This window comes from Tenebrio molitor, chromosome 9 (assembly GCF_963966145.1).
Source record: "Tenebrio molitor chromosome 9, icTenMoli1.1, whole genome shotgun sequence".
NCBI classification, from domain to species: Eukaryota; Metazoa; Arthropoda; class Insecta; order Coleoptera; family Tenebrionidae; genus Tenebrio; species Tenebrio molitor.
Genome location: NC_091054.1, coordinates 1,565,406 through 1,581,967, shown reverse-complemented (window position 1 = coordinate 1,581,967; position 16,562 = coordinate 1,565,406). Strand labels below are relative to the sequence as shown.

Below are 16,562 nucleotides of genomic sequence, written 5' to 3'. Positions count from 1 at the left end.
TTTGTTTAAACGGAATTTGATTACGAAGCGGCCAGCATGCCTGCCCGATTTCGATCGCATCGGATACGTTTGGAATACGACGCTGGTTTAAACAGGAATTCTTGTACCACATCCTTGAGATCCAATTGCTCAGAAGACTTTTACGGTCGGAATGTTTACAACGCATCTATTATAAATTTTGTAGCATTCCCAAATAGAAATAGAAAAGCGTCTCTTCTGCTGCGATATTGGTGTAGGTAAACCGCCTCACGATTCGATTATTGTGGGCGAGAGTTCAACCGAAATCTGACCTTATGTCTTTCCCCCGTCTCGACTTTCGTCGATCAATCTTCATTAGTCCGCAACGTAACGAATTTTAGTCTTGTACAAACATAATTGTCGCCGTCCGCGACCGTAACGTAACAATACCAAGTTGTCGTAATTGAATAATTATTAATCGATCGGCGTAACATCAACAAAATTAAAATTAACTGCGGCGATGTTAATCGGCTAATAACTAAATTACCAATTGCGAACAAGCCGCGTCATGAAGATATCGGTGTTCGGGCACCGACGCCGAACCGGCTTTAATTAATAAAGTCGCACACACAATAATGGTCAAAAGGGGGGTGGATGAAATCCATTCGCCATTCGTCACGTACCGGTGCAACTAATTTAATCGTTAAAGGCTCGATTTGTAAACGTATATTGCGTTGCCAAGTTACGCAGCACGGCATAACGAAACGAGAGAATTCCAATTGCGCGGCCGAGAGCCAATCGAAAGTCGTTCGCAATGGTTAATTGGTCTTTGTTGGAGTATAATGGACAGTGGCGAACGATAAGTACGTACTTTGTTTAATTAACTTTCGTAATTTTATCGCTATGAAACTGTATCGTGTCAGAGGTAAAACGCTGACAGCCGCCTGATACAGAAGAGAATATGCATACTCTGTGCGCACACAATTTTTTTTTTAATCCTTTTAACCACATGACACATGATCACGAGTCGTACCGCAACAACTGCACCATGCAATAACGGTGCAACGAACAACACCCACTATCTAAATGACCCACATCTGTGCTTGCGATGGCGAAATCGAGCCACGATTCCGTTTCTGTGATACATCCATGTTTAGCGAGAGGGATTTGTCAATCGCGAAATTGCGATTTATGCGTACACTTCGCGGAGAAATGTCAATCAATACACAATGGACTTTTTTTTGACATTTAGAGATGGAAAGTGTTGTGGTGCAAAAAATGGGAAAGTGCACGTTCAGTGGTGCAAATGGCCCGGATTTGAACTTCTGTGGTACTCTTCGACTTTTCTCGACAGTACCACAGTTGCAGCAAAACCACAACGTGTAACAGTCGGAGAATTCAACGAGATTTGCTTCAAGAATAGCTCCAACTTTCTTTTGTTGCTAAAGCAATGTATGTAGCGGGCGGTCAAATGAAATCCTGGGCTGAGTAGGCGTTGGAAAAATTAAACCGTTTAGAACAGTGTAAAGTTTGAATTTCCCGCCGTTTGACACGAATGACATTTGTTTATGTTTAATCGGGTAATAATTGAACATGTTTGTTTTCAGCAAAGGGTGCCCTTAGATATTTGCTTCGAGAATAGGAATCGTTACGTTATTCTATTTTTGATGTAAAACATTGCACAGAAAGAAAAAAAAAAGAAAAAAATTTTGGCTCTAAATTTTAGGTTAGCTGTCAACAACATGCTCCAATTAATCTACGCTTTAAAAAAGCACAACAATTGACGGTTTCCAACGCCTTCCCAGCCCAGGATTTCATTTGAACGCGCGATAGGATGTGGCATTTTCTAAGCGACTTATTATTTTTCCAAATCGCTCTGTAAAAATCTTGTTTACGTCGTTTTTTACTTATTAAACTACGTTTGACACAAAAAAAAAACTCGAAATTAAAAAATCTATTAAATTTGATATATCGGGTGTTCATTTAAATTTATCCTCAAAGTTGGCACTGAAGAATTGATTGTGAACGCACGCACCACTTGTCAGTCTACAGATTAAAACACAAACAACGCAAAAAGTGAGGTTAGGTTTGAACAGCTGATCCGTGATCTGTAATCCGTGGCGCTTTCACAATCGACTCTTCCACGCCTACTTTGATGATAAATTTAAATGAACACCTGATATGTATTAAGTGCTAAAGCACAATGTAGAAACTACATATTTTTGAAAATGGTAAATTTTTCCACAACACTTTTCTTTGGAGTCTGTCGCTTAACTTTTTTCTAAAAAATGCCATTGAAAACTCTTCAAAAATTAAAAATTCCTTCAAAAATATGTGTCACCTTTTTAAAGGCTTTCTTCTATTCCTTGTTAAATACAAAAAACCGTTTTCGATTTCATTACAGCAATATCAGAGTCGCATGACGTTTTTTTGCATGTCTGTTAATTGATTTTTTTTCCAAGATGACTCAAAATTAAATCCCAGTCTCATTCTTATGCAACAGAAGTAATTAATCTTAAGAAATTCCCTTCAAGATGGGTTTTCTCTTTCAAAACAAGGTTATATAGGTTCACAAAAAAATGGTTAATAGTTGTATTTACATTACAGTACTGTAGGGGTATTTTACAGGATAAAAACCAAGTTTCAGGCACTCACGAGGCGAAGCCGAGTGACTTATTTTTTTGGAGCGCTGTAAAATACCTACCGTACGACTCAAATTTTGTGTGTTAATAATAATATTGCACTCTGCAAGATCTTCTTTAAGCTACATATGTATTGCTTCATCTCCATTCCATCTTTGTTTAACTACGTATGTATAATAAACCATTCTCATTTTTATTACCAAAACATTAAAGCCACATTCGTAATAAGACGTTGCATTTAACACCAAAATAGGATTCACAATTAAAATCTATTTCAAAACCACCTCCTAATTTAGTAGTCATGTAGATATGTGTATTCCTAACGCAAATACGTTATCTTAGACACTTAGAAACAATATTCTCTGCTATTAGGACGTTCTTGATTGTTGAATTTTCAAGTATAGTTTTCCCATTTATAATTTGGTTTTATGGCAGTGCAATTGCAATTATTAGGGGCTGGGGTTGTGGTTTTGGCAATAGTGAACATATTGTAACTTGGTCAGACAACAGACCTTCTTTTACAGTCCTAGGATTTATGGCGGTAGTTGCCTATTGTCGGGGTATTTAACTCCCTGACAACAGGGCTGGTAGTAAAACCAAATTATAAATGGGAAAACTATACCACAAATCCTCTCCAAATTTTAGTAATCGTCAACGCGAAACTCCATAAGAAATTCCCTCGTTTTTCCGAAAACCACTCCCTCTCCCTGCAACATTGTCAACTCGATTATTTCTTGTCTCGGCTCGGTTTTACGTCTCGCAGCAAAAACGATTTGTTCTCGAAATGCCTGTGTATGCATCCTCGTTAAAAATACATCGCATATTACTAGTTTATTGCAAATCGTAAAGGGACGACGACTCATATGCAGTAACACGTTTCGGACCGTTTATTGCGATAATAACACAATCGATGTAATGTGACTGGCGAGTTATTAAGAGCCATTATGATCGTTCGATTTTATTAGGTGAGGGTGTTAAAAGCGACACTTTTTATGGCCGAACGATGCGAAAAGTGCCCTCGACTAGGAGATCGTAAAAATCCAGAGGAAAACCGGCCGTTCACGTTGTAAAAGCGTGGAATTCCTCGAACCATATGGCGAAAAACCTTCTTGGAGATGTTCCAATGGAAGTTTTCTCCGAGTGGCTGTTTATTGACTTTTGACTTTAAAAATTTTACGTCTTATCTTTTATGCCAAACAAATTTATGGCTACCAGTTTTCGATGGAGCTTAATTGATAATTAATAGACGATCCGCGTTCAACACGGGTCATGTCGGAGGGGCGCAGTGGACGACGAGCACGTCGGCCACGGCCACTCCCTAGGAGATGCTGCTGTGCGATTTTTTTTTTACAGAAGATGCGGAAATTCGACACAGGAATCCGTTAATCTCGTGTCCGTTATCGTTTACAAGTTTCGTGCATATTTTCCCGTCGTAAAACGTTCAAAACAAAACATAAAAAATATTAGTGGAATATCGTTAATTTTACGTCGTAAACAGTACTCGCGACAGAGGTCAAACCTTTGACGTAACTGTCAAGAGATAATCGAAGGTGTTTCGAAAATCGGCGGCTTTCGATCAGAAAAGCCGAACAAAAACAGATATTCTTACGTTACACAATTACCGTTTTATTACGATTGTTTTATTTTTGAGACTACTTCTTGGACCTTCAAAAATGAAATGCCAAAGGTAATTCGGAGTCGTATTCGAGTGTTTTTGTGTGTTTGGTACTTAAAAATATGAACAAGAGATCATTGTAGTGTAAACACTTGACAAACGTTAGTTTGATCGCAATTATTTCAACATTATTTGTTTTCTTGAACATTCCGACAGACAAATTGCCAAATAACATTTTTTCATTTCGTCTGACGTAGAAAAAAAATCAAAAATATGTAAAGTAACGCTTAAGGTATAAGATTATATGGCCCTTTAAAAGTATTTGGCCGGAGATAAACGTTCCTTTTGTCGCAATTGCAGTAGGCGGTCAGCCCAACCATAAATCACGCTTCAAGCAATTCTGTGTTGTGAATTCCAGAGCCGGTCTCAAAACAAATGCGTACCCACGAAATTATATTTATTTATTAAATATACAATACTATTACAAATCATCTTTACTGTTTTTAAGACACAAAGTGCTAAAGGGAATTTCGTTTCAATAACAAAATTTGCAATAAACATCAAAATCATGTTCTTTCACAAATTTTTAATCCCTGCCCTGAACGAAGGAAAAGGGATGCAGCTGCACGACCCCAGACAACCATCTTAACGCCAATATTGGTTTCCATTATTGGGATAATTTTAGTGCTGCCATATAATCTTATACCTTAAGTGTTACTTTACAATCGCGGCCATCCAAAAGTGAATGATAGCTTGCGAAAATTTCCGTATTTTTCGTTAGATTAAATCAGGTTGTATTCATTGGCGTTCGTGCAGCAGGCGTTACTATTTTAATAATAAAAAGTTGTAATAAATAATTTTTAATAAAATTGAGACTGAGAAGTAATTAATACATTATTAAAGTGAAAGTAAACTTTAGTAAAGAAACCTTTTCAACACCTATTCGTATTGGCCTCTCAAGCCTGTTTTCTTGCCAACTCTTTATATTGAAGATGCAAGTCTTACTGCAATGTAATTCTCTGGCCACAGCAGCCAAAGACCAATTTGCTTCTAGCTTTGCAATAGCCCTAGCTGTCTGAATCGGAGTGAGATGTGGCATTTAAAAAAAATAGTTTCAATAATTTTTTTATCGCTAGTGTCAAACTTTGACATTTTAGGACGCCTATGATTTAAAGTAAAAATCAAACTATAAAAAAAAATCGTTCACTTTTGGATGGCCGCGATAGTACGGTTGGTGGACAAAAAAAACTGGGACACGCAAAATTTCTTACGTTTGTATCAAGCTCTTAATTGTCAAAATAAAGTCAAAATGAAACTGACTTTTACGGTCACTGTTGACAGTTATCTTGTCAGATATAATGCCAAATCTAACAGAATTACAAAAACACGTAATTACACAACACCTTGGGGAGGAGGGTATTACCATACGCGCAATTGCTTACGAGCTAAACATTAGCAAAAACACTGTTTTGCTCGCCAAACAAAAACTTCAAGAAGACCAGGGTCTGGCCGTCCAAAAGTTACCACAGATAATGAAGATGATAAACCTTCTTCGTTTACATCCATTTCAAACCGCCATCAGCGCTCGACAGGAGACGAATTTTCCTGCTTATTTAAAAACAACAAGAAGCAGAATAAAGAAATCTGAATTAAATAATAGATGTGAAGCAAATAAAATCTTTTTAACAGCACAGAATAAACAACAAAGAGTTATGTTTGCTCAAGAATATATTCATCAAAATATATGGGATGCGGTAGTCTTTTCTGATAAAAAGACATTCCAGTCTTCTAACAGTGGACGACTCGGCGTATATAGACTTGCAGGGACAAACCATAATGAAGAATACGGTCACGCCACCAATCGAAGTGGACGATTTGCAGTCAATGTATCAGCATTAGAGGCCCAGGAGTTTGTGCAATTGTGGAGGAGAGGCTAAGAGCACCGGTCCATGTTAGAATTCTGAGGGAGATAATGCTTCCCTCAGTCACACATGTGTTTGGTGAACGAAATTTTATATTTCAAGACGATAACTGTCGTGTCCATAGAGCATTCTTGAATAAGCAAGGGGTGCGTACTGTACCGTGGCCTTCCAAGTCACCCGACTTAAATCCGATAGAAAATATTTGGGGCCGTATGACCTCAATTATGTATAAAAATCACTTTCGTCCTAATACTGTTGAACAACTGCAACAAAAAATTGTTGATACTTGGCACGAGATATCACCCGAATATACCAGGGAGTTGGTATCATCAATGCCACGCCGATTACAGATGGTCATTGATAATAATGGTGCAATGACGAAGTACATTATTAGGTTTAGGTTTTTTGTTCGTTAACAACAACAAATATGCAATATATAAGTATTCAACTTACCTTTACCTTTTATAAATTGTGTGGATTTAAAAAGGAATTGAAAACGGATGAAATCTAAAATTCGATTTGATGTTTGTAAGTGTCACACGTGGCATTTTTGTCTTATGTCATCATATCATAGTTAACCTATTTGTTCGCAAGCCTGAATTAAACGGTGCAAATTTGCCAAATTTCGATTTGAATAGTTGTCATTTTTGTCCCAGTTTTTTTTGTCCACCAACCGTACATATTCTATCAATCTGGCTCGCAAAAACTTTCGGTGTTTATTTTTCAAGATATTTCAAAATTTGGGCCTAACATTTCAATCGGACTTGCTACGTCAAACATTTTCCCGAAAAGTTTATAAAACTACAAAATTATTGGAGCCAAAGAATTTCAATAATAATAAAAAATGAAAAGTGCTTTACTTTTAGAATTACGACGGGTTAAAAAATAATGGAAACTAGAGTGGCGCCAAAAACAAAAAACCCTGCAAAGAGCAAACCTTTAAACAAATAAATACAAAATTCTTGGATGTCCGTTAATTGCGCACCATTTTTTTTTCGTTTCATTTTTATCAAATTGTGGGTTCAGACCCATTCATCAAATCCTTTGTAAATCCCACTTCCTCCTGTTTTCAATAAATTTTGCAATTAATAAAACTTCACAAGTATCTATTTTTTAAAGCGACTGTGTAGGTGTAAATACACATTTCATTTTTTTTACGCTAAAAGAAACTACAACTTCTTTGTCTCCTTCTGGGAAACTGCCAGTACGTTATTACATTTTTAGAATTTAGACACGATTCTGAATACATTAGTACCAGATGTGAATAAATGCAATTAAATTTTACAATTAAATTTTGCATCAAACTGCAATTAACACTGTTGGGTGTGTACAAGAATGTGGTGTTGCTACCGGTACATTCTGAAAAAGGAACTGATTGCTGTTAACACAACACATGGTCTCATCCCTTGTTTGTAAGTTTTATTGCGATTACACATCCCACTTCGGTTTAGTCTAAAATTACTGCAACATTGTAAATTCAAATAAAATATCTTTTCTACGCTCGGAAGAATTACGTCGCTCGCCTTCCGCTCGTGACACAAAATCACTGAATAATGTACTATTATTTCATAGTCCTTCGGGCTCATTGAGAAATCATGCGGATCATAAACTTTACAGAAAAGAATTTGTCTCGAAATGTTGTTTTTCCGCATAAAAACTTAAAACTATTACTAATTTCATTTAAAAAATATGATTTATGTCGTGTTTTGAGAAATTGACCAATGTGAAATTCACTAAAGCTGAATGAAATTGTATTTTAACCGCGAAATTCTTTATGGTTTCACGGCAATAAATAAGCACAAGGATGTTTTGACGATCGTCCCGTACAGCGTTCAATTAAAATAACAATACTTACTTAATGAATGTTTTTAATTACAGATGATTTACACGCAATTTTCCGAAAGACTAACTTTTAACGTGACGTTTTTAAATGTTTAGCAACAAACCGCACATAATTTTTTTTCAATTTGACAACTCCCATAGACAAACAAGATTAATCTGCGTCCTACAATAAACACAATTTCATGGTAAAATAAATTCTTCACACTTGTCTCAATAATAAAACAAAATTAAGTCGAGTAATTATTTACTGTGCGCTAATAATAATTCCGACAAATAAATTTAACAATCTGCATTCAATTAAAGCAATAAACGTGTACGTGTCACCGTTTATGTGACATGTATACCTGCAATAAAATTTATAAATAACAATATGTAATTTATTCCACTTTTATTAAACGCTTTTCGTGTACAAACACAAACGGATTAAAAGCGGACAAAGACACTTGCGACAATCGACAAAATCATTTCTGTCGTATCGCGCCCACGTGATCCGAGTGTTTGACACCAAAAGCGTGCCGATTATTATGTAAACAATTGTACTAAGGGGCACATATTAACGACGAAATTAACGTCTTTAAATCTTTGTCGTCTTTAAACAGAGAGAGAACAGTTTAAGGAAAAATATGTGATAAACATTTTTCGGTGGTCCAGTGGCGGCGTGAACTTGTCGGATGAGAGGGGTCCCCACTTCCAATAATTACTATTTACATTTTCCTCGTTACTCAAGTACGAAAGTTGTCGGTAATAAAAAATAATTGCGGCAATTACGTATGCCGAACATATAATTTCGGTCCACCACGTAGGTGGTTCGGCATAATAATATAAGCAAATAACGTCGGATCTCTCCGCAACATTGTCTCCGCGTGCGCACACACCGACCATTATTATCCGTCAATTATCTCTTCACTATGACATAACTAATTAATTGAAAACAGCAATTTCCAGAGACGGTTCGTATCGCGGAGTGCGTTATATTTAACGCATGACTCCGGCCGCCTCTCGATAAAGGTTATTTTAATCATAAACAAATAAATTATTTAATCTTTCAATGGGATATGCAAATTAATAGCGCGATATCTCAATGGCATAATAAACTTAAACGAATTTATTTATGTTGGCGGACGGGTACGCGCGCCTTTCAGATGGGACTTTCGAAAGTCGGAAAAAAAATGCCCTTCGATACGACATTCCGACGACCCAACGACATCTATTACCCGCCAACAAAAACCCTCTTCGCCGGGCGAGAATCTGACAAAAGATCTCTCAACGTAAGCCGCTTATGACTGCGCGTTTTTTACCATTCCTCCTTTTCAATTTTTTTTATCGGTACCATTGTGATCTCCCGACCAACACAAAAAACAACCACCACGAAATCGTGTCTGGAGCCTTAACGCGTCAGAAACATAATTAATCTAACACCTTTACCTCGCGGTATTTTATAATCAGGTACGGGGAGGTGTAGATATACTGCGAAGCGACGTATGCGGCGCACGTGACCGTGGGAGCCGGTCAGGTGACGCGAAAATGGCCGAGCTTGGTGCAACAGGGTTCGCTTGCTGCGCTTTCCATCCGAGACGGCTTCGGACGAGTGGTATGGCATGGAGGCGCAGAGTATAGCAGACCAGTTCGGGGTTAATATTGTGGGCCCTGACGAGATTTATTGCCGGTAACCTGTTTCGGGTTTGCGTTTTATTTTGTTGTGGTCGGAGAGAATTTCGGTGGAGCCGGCTCCAAAGTCATGAATATATGGGTTGGAGTCGAGGCGAAGGTGCAAAGACGGGCACCAAAGTCGTAAATATGCGGTGGTAAAATAACGATAATTTTATAAAAACATTTTAATGCGGAATATGTATGTTTAAAAATGTTTGGAATGAAAAAATCGCTAAATTAAAAAATATATTTATAAATATCTAACAAAAGATAAATTAAAATAAATTACAAAGTGTGATTTTACTTTCAAAGTAGGGCAAACAAACAAAAAAATGGGAAAGCTGTAGACCATGAAAAACAGAAATTGATTCGTAGATTGAAACATACGGTTATACTCTTAACTGTCAAATTCAAAGTGGACCAAATTTGTAAATAACAACAATGACTTTTAGGCAATTAGAAGAAGCTTCTGCTAGAATCATCTGTACGACTTTTAAGACGATTTTATGATTTGCAAAAAAGCCAAACCAAATTGTTCTCCATCCGGTACATTAATGACATAGAACAATTGAGCGGAAGTGGCTTAACAATGTCTTGGTACAAAACATAAAAGTGAATCGTATTTGTTCCGTTTATGATATAAATAATTTATAATACGTGAAATATTTAAAATTTTTATATTTTCGAAATATGTGTGCGCCTAATTGCAGCGAAGAGTGTATAGCCAAGATGTCTATAAATAGGTCTATGTGGTATTTATTAGGTCGTAACAAGTAACACCCACTCTACAAAATCGCAATAAATATGGCTACACCCATCAAGAAGATGATGTCAACTTATGCAATAGACAATCAGTCTTGGAGAACATGTGATCATTTTGATTTTTATTCATTAATAATTATGCAAATCCTTTTAATATATTCATTATATGTAGATCGCAATCAACATCGCATTGTTAAAATGAATTACAAGAAAATAACACGTGTAAAAAACTAAAGACAACAAATATAAAAATGTACTGTTCAGTCCAGCTTATGTCATTTATGTCAATTTGACAGTTCGCGGCACTCTGGGATTGGCAGTTTTCGTTTTTTAAATCACGTGTGATTGACGTTTAAAACACTGTTACCGACAGAATTTGGAGTGACTGCGGATGATGCGGGATCGAGGGGATATCGCTTGTCCTTTCGCTACGCCACTGGCAGCCGTCATAGCTCTAGGCGATCACATGTCATATGTCAATATCCTGTCAAATTTGACAGATCGCGCCAGGCTCGCCAGCGAGTTCATTACCGCCTCGCGTTTCCGCGTTTTCCCCCCTCGCCGTGTCATTTAAAAGGCGACCCCGTAGAGCGACCTTGTCCCCCTGCGACGTCCATTTCCGGATCTCCTCACCCGGAGCACCGAAGCGCTCTAGATTTCACCGGCGGGACAAGTGTGCGCTCCGGATCAGATTCGGCCCTTGCCGAATCGATAACGGAGATAAGAGAACGGTGGGCAGAGTCGCGTCACAACAACTGATAGTCGTGGGCCGGATTTATCTCGGATTTATGAATGAACACACCGGAATCGCAAACGTCGGCACAGCTGCTCCGCTCGGATTTTAAGATCGCAATGACGCATACCAGAAGGCCATGGAACATAACCAACAAGAGGGGTACTTACATGTCTGCACGAAGCCCGCAGCGGATGCGTTGTTCAGGGGACTGATTATCTGCACCCCCGATTCGGGAGAACCGGCCATTTTACACGCCAAAATGCATACACAAGGACACAAATCGCTGCACAAATACGACACAATCCAACACACAAGATACCTCGATGGCGACTTGATGTTTTTCACGGAGTGACGCGACATCTACCGGACTGTCATGTCGAAGGCGCGCTTTCTTCAAATTTCAAACCAGCTCAGCTGCTCGAAAATGTCAACAACTAATGGACAATAAAAACAACATTACATAATACAAGTCATTTAAAACGCTTGTAGTTAAAATTAAATTATTGTCCCTACACCTTCTTGGAAATGAATCATTTCACCCTTTTAGGTATTTTTTTCAATATGGAATAAAAAATATGAAAAAGTGTTACATCATTTTTTGTTCGACGCTGTCAGAATTTCAGAATTTTCTCCTTTGTGAACGGATTTTGATAAATGTCGCAACTTGTCAAAACGAAATGCCAAGCTAATTTTAAAGATTTTAAGCGATTTGGAGCCTTTACGGGGCTCGTCAAACAAAAAAAAAAACGTATTCAACTCGTTCGTGTGTAAATTGGGCTCTTTTTGGCACTAGTACTAGTGACCGTTTAAAACCCTCGTGTTATAAACTGGCCCACTCATGCCAAAAAAAAAGCCTAATTTACACACGAACTCGTTAAATAAGTTACTATTGTTTTTGATTTAGCGGAAATAGTGTAGTATCTTTTAGATTTTCTCGTTTTCATGATCTGTCGTTAAGTTCGTAATATAAAAAATTGTAACATCGACTAATGTTCCTTCAATTCTTTCAGTGATTGACCCTTTTTTTTCTCATTTTCGTTTCTGTTGTACTAATGTTAAATCAATATGTACTTAACATATCTGTTCACAGATTTTCCTTATAATTATGTAATCGGAAAAACTGGTTTTTATTTTTTTCTTTCATTATGATTGTGTAATTCCATCGACATTTGTTTGTATGAAACTTTTTAAGCTACTAAACAAAATTCAAAACTTTCAGCCAACTTGCTTGCAAAAAAAAAACATTACGCATACATAAAAATACTCGATTTAAAAAGTTTATATTCATTTAAATGTTCTTTTATCTAATCCGAAAAAGACCTAACGATGTGTTATTTTTGACGTTTTTTACATAAAAAGGATAAACCGTATTAAGTAAAATAACAACAAAATTTGTACTTTTGTATTATTAAAATAAGTTAAATATCTCGCTAGCCCTAAAATCAGTGCGAACAAGAACATCACAAATAACAGGAATGTAATAACAAAACTAAATAACAATAAAATAAGAAGTAATATGACACAATAGAATACTTTTGTTTTTGCTTATTATATACAACTCCTAATTGTAAAAATTACTTGCTGAAGCCTAAATACAGCCCCACAGACAGAGCAATTATAAAACAGGCACCAACAATGAACAAGACGATTTTTTGTTGAATGGACCTCATTATCATGGAACTCATAAGCCTTGACGACCTCCCTAGCTCCTCGTCAGTCTCCCTCAGCTGAAACCTTGTACAATTATCAAAACTTTTTACCCAAAATGCATTTATACCCTAGATCGCGTCCTCTTGATAGTCTCCCTTTGATCACTCAAATTCTGCAACACCTGAGTACCAATTTCTTGCGTCTCGATCACAACTCTGTACCCTTCTTCGAGCTGCCGCCCCGTCCTCTCCACTTTTTCTGAATTGTCCAGAAGCCTCTGCTTCTGATCGGACGAAATCCTCACATCGTTCAATTCTTCCGCGCTGTCGTAACTCAACGCTCCCTGTTTTATCGACCGCGCCTTAATATATTCCAACGTCAGTCGCTTGAGTTCAGCACGGTAGCAATCTAGCTTGGTTCTGCACCTTTGTCTTTTGGCCGATTCGACTTCTCTAACCTCCAAATCCATTTGTTCCAGCTACGCAGAGACTATTACGTTAATTAGGCACCACGCGGGCCGCTAACTTACCAGTTCTTGCGCTTCCTCGACATGTCTTTCTATATTTGAGATGAGTTGGCGACGATCCTCTACAAACAAAACAAAAAAAACAAGCGAATATCGCTGACTGTCAAGTTTGGGGTTCTTACTTGTGGCCGATGCTCCCAGCAGGCCTATCTGGGCCGTAATATCAGCCGTTAGCACTGAATATTGCTGTTCATAGTTCTCAAACAGAGAAACCATTTTTGAGTTTGTATCAGGAGAAATTTGATTTCGACATTTTTGACGTAGATGGCGATGACTGATGGTGTTGGGTTGGTAGTGCTGGTACGCCTGCGCATGCTTTCCTTTTTCCCCGCACGCGAAACTTGACAGGTTAGTGAAAACATTGCTGCGATTTTTAATCGGCGATCATCGGCCGTAATATTTGTAATTTTAAGATAAAAAGGGACGTTTATGTTTAATAAAACGTCAAGTTGTTGGTTTTCTGTGATTATTTTGTGGTAATTCCGTGTTTGATTCTAGGCCAACATGGTCCAGCGGCTAGTGTTCAGGCGACGTTTGTCGTACAATACCAAGTCAAACAGGCGGCACATGTAAGTAAAACAACTCTTGTTAGTTGAAGAGGCAAGTAGTGTTGTACGGAGGCCCCAAAACGGGGTAAAAATAGCAACCCAAGTTTTGAGGTTATGTAATTTTAAGTCGTTGGTAGAGCTGTAGTCTTTCAACAAGACATTATTTCCTTGTTATTGATTTGAATCAATAATTATCGATATGTCGAGTCACACTGTATTAAAAAAAGGTGGAGTGAATTGTGTTATGATGAGTTATGGCTAGAGTCCCGATTCCGGTGACGACAACATTTTCGTTCATTGACTGACTTCTTTGGTCAAGATTTCGATTTGTGTTTGTAAGTTTTTGGTGGTTTACAATTTTTGTTTTTTGTTATAGCGTCCGCACGCCTGGTGGCAAATTGGTATACCAATATCTTAAAAAACCCAAGAAGATCCCCAGGTGTGGTCAGTGCAAGGACAAGCTTAGAGGAATCCTTCCCGCGCGCCCTCAGGAACGCTCCCGCTTGTGCAGGCGCAAGAAGACTGTGAAACGCGCATACGGTGGCGTCTTGTGCCACAAGTGCGTCAAAGAAAAAATCGTCAGAGCTTTCCTCATCGAGGAACAGAAGATTGTTGTTAAGGTGTTGAAAGCACAACAGGCTGGTGTGAAAACCAAGAAATAGGACGAGTTAATAAAAAGATAATTTCTATGTAGGTTTTTCAGTTATTTTTTCAAACCTGATGTCCCAGTGAGAGTCAGTTTTTTTGCAAATAATTTTATTAAAGGGGTTGCTTAGAATATAACAACGAACAATAAATAAAATAGGCTGTCAGATACAACAAAATGTCTAACCTAAGATAAGTCATAAAGGGTGATTAACAGTGTTAAACCTATGGCTAAAAGGCAAGATAATGCATAGTTGATAATGTGGTTGGGAATAAATGAACACGTAACGTAATATCAAAATAACATGATTTGGCAACCTTTTTACGGCCACTGTAGTGGACGCGAAGATATGCAAAATTTATTGCAATTTCGGTTGACTCATATTGCTATTAAACAAGTCTCTTGTTCTGAATAAGAAATTCTGCTTTGGTGCTTTCTAGATCTAATAATTTCCTAATACTTGTCGAACAATTTACGTCAGTTTGCTGTACATATCTTCTATTTGCGGTTTGAAGTAAGCTTTGAGTTGAGGACGTTTCGATTTCAACGTGGGAGTCAACAGTCCATTCTGTACACTGAACGGATCGGGATGTAAATAGATGTCTTTGACCTAGAAAATGACAATTGACGAACGACACCGCAGGAAACGTCGATACTCACTTGTTCGAACGACTTGAGTCCGGCTTCCTTGCCCCACGCAATCATGTCGTCCTGGATTAACTGTTTGACGTCGTCGTTGTTGCACAGCACACTCAGAGTGCCCGGAATGCCGTTTTCACTCGCCCAGCACTTGATCACGTCGACGTCGGGAACAACGATGGCGATGATGCACGACTGCAAAAACAAAATTTATGTTCGAGTGGTTTTCGCGTCGATTATGGCTGACCTTCAAAGATTCGCCGTGGACGTAGAGCTGGCTCACGTATTGGGACCGGATGTAGATGTTCTCGATCTTTTCGGGGACGATGTACTCGCCTTGGGACAGCTTGAAGATGTGTTTCCGCCGGTCGATGATTTTCAGAGTTCCGTTCTGGAAATGTCGCGTTTAGACGGCGTTTTGACAGGAGGAGAGCACTTACCGGCATCCACATGCCGACGTCGCCGGTGTGGTGCCACCCTTGTTCATCTTTTGTCTCTTCAGTCTTTTCGGGGTCTTTGTAGTAGCCTTGGAACACGTTGGTTCCCTTGACGCACACCTCGCCTTGATTGTTCTTGGCCCAGTACTCCATCTCGGGTACGTCGATCAGTTTGACACAACAGCAGGCTACAGGGGGGCCAACGTGACCTGGCACGTGGTCTCCTTGGATGGTGAGAGTGATAGGGGCGCAACATTCCGTCTGGCCGTATCCCTCAATCACCTGTAAAGAATCTGTTAGAAGGAACCTTCCAAGTGAGAAGAAGAATTAGTACCAAGCACCCTAGAGCGCATCTCATGAAGGTGAGGACGTTCTCGGCGAGGGGAGCCGAGCCTACGAGCATGAGTCTCAACCGCCCTCCCATTCCTTCTTGGACCTTCCTGAAGACCAGCATGTCCCAAAAGCTGTTACTCCTCAAGACTCCCCTTTTGATTTCGCTCTCTTTTGCGCTCATCGCCATGTTGAAGAGCATCTTCTTGACGCAGCTCGCGTTCACCTCAGCCTGGACTTTGTCGTAGATCCTGTTGAGAAGCCGAGGAACTGCGGGGGTCACCGTGGGCTTCAGGGCTTTCATGTCGTCGGATAACCGCCGTATGTCCCCCAGATAGAACCCCACCGAAGCCCCCATCATGTACATGGCGTTCTAAAACAAGCGATCAATATTGCGCCGCGCTATGGGGGACTAGTAGGTACCTCGCAGCACCGCTCCAGCATGTGGGCCAAAGGCAGGAACGAGATGAGAACGTCGGAACTCTTCACCTTGTGGTCGCCCATCTGCATGAGGACGGCGCTCATAGAGGCGACCACGTTCTCGTGAGTCAACATGACGCCTTTGGGGTTACCGGTGGTACCGCTGGTGTAGCAAATGGTGCAGAGATCTGACGGTTTGGGAGGCTGCAAAAGCTGGCTGAAGAGGAGTTGGGCAATGC

At 39.0% G+C, this 16,562-nt stretch overlaps 4 protein-coding genes and 1 long non-coding RNA gene across 12 annotated transcripts in view; 1 reads left to right on the top strand and 4 right to left on the bottom strand.

Annotated features, from left to right (window-relative positions):
• Positions 1-11,474, bottom strand: part of tkv (thickveins) — a 93,099-nt gene extending 81,625 nt beyond the window's left edge. The window contains exon 1 of one of the 2 annotated variants that reach the window (XM_069058031.1): positions 11,295-11,474. In XM_069058031.1, the coding sequence (XP_068914132.1) occupies positions 11,295-11,373 (79 nt within the window). In that variant the 5' untranslated portion in view covers positions 11,374-11,474. The remainder of the gene's footprint in view (positions 1-11,294) is intronic. The other variant, XM_069058034.1, reaches the window with a different exon arrangement.
• Positions 4,647-6,874, bottom strand: LOC138138235 (uncharacterized). Its single transcript, XR_011161996.1, has 2 exons — positions 6,591-6,874; positions 4,647-6,400 (listed from the first exon to the last, which is right to left on the bottom strand). It is a non-coding gene; the product is annotated as an uncharacterized lncRNA (long non-coding RNA).
• A 1,041-nt stretch (positions 11,475-12,515) lies between the features above and the next one.
• Vti1a (Vesicle transport through interaction with t-SNAREs 1a) lies at positions 12,516-13,562 on the bottom strand. 2 transcript variants are annotated; one of them, XM_069058009.1, is made up of 4 exons: positions 13,426-13,562; positions 13,307-13,365; positions 12,905-13,255; positions 12,516-12,854 (listed from the first exon to the last, which is right to left on the bottom strand). In XM_069058009.1, exons 1-4 carry the CDS (start codon positions 13,517-13,519, stop codon positions 12,702-12,704), a joined length of 657 nt encoding a protein of 218 aa, XP_068914110.1. In that variant the 5' UTR covers positions 13,520-13,562; the 3' UTR covers positions 12,516-12,701. The 2 variants fall into 2 exon arrangements, with proteins under 2 accessions (XP_068914110.1, XP_068914109.1); XM_069058008.1 differs by having other exon boundaries at positions 13,307-13,519.
• On the top strand, positions 13,519-14,540 carry LOC138138212 (large ribosomal subunit protein eL34-like). The gene is made up of 3 exons (XM_069058010.1): positions 13,519-13,651; positions 13,802-13,872; positions 14,228-14,540. Exons 2-3 carry the CDS (start codon positions 13,808-13,810, stop codon positions 14,511-14,513), a joined length of 351 nt encoding a protein of 116 aa, XP_068914111.1. The 5' UTR covers positions 13,519-13,651; positions 13,802-13,807; the 3' UTR covers positions 14,514-14,540.
• An 87-nt stretch (positions 14,541-14,627) lies between these two features.
• LOC138138206 (long-chain-fatty-acid--CoA ligase 5) overlaps positions 14,628-16,562 on the bottom strand; it is a 25,256-nt gene continuing 23,321 nt past the window's right edge. For 4 of the 6 annotated variants that reach the window (XM_069057999.1, XM_069058000.1, XM_069057998.1 and 1 more), the window contains 6 exons: positions 16,327-16,527; positions 15,908-16,276; positions 15,577-15,855; positions 15,384-15,527; positions 15,158-15,331; positions 14,628-15,107 (listed from right to left, as the gene is read on the bottom strand). In XM_069057999.1, the coding sequence (XP_068914100.1) occupies positions 14,970-15,107; positions 15,158-15,331; positions 15,384-15,527; positions 15,577-15,855; positions 15,908-16,276; positions 16,327-16,527 (1,305 nt within the window). In that variant the 3' untranslated portion in view covers positions 14,628-14,969. The remainder of the gene's footprint in view (positions 15,108-15,157; positions 15,332-15,383; positions 15,528-15,576; positions 15,856-15,907; positions 16,277-16,326; positions 16,528-16,562) is intronic. The other 2 variants (XM_069058001.1, XM_069058002.1) reach the window with 1 other exon arrangement.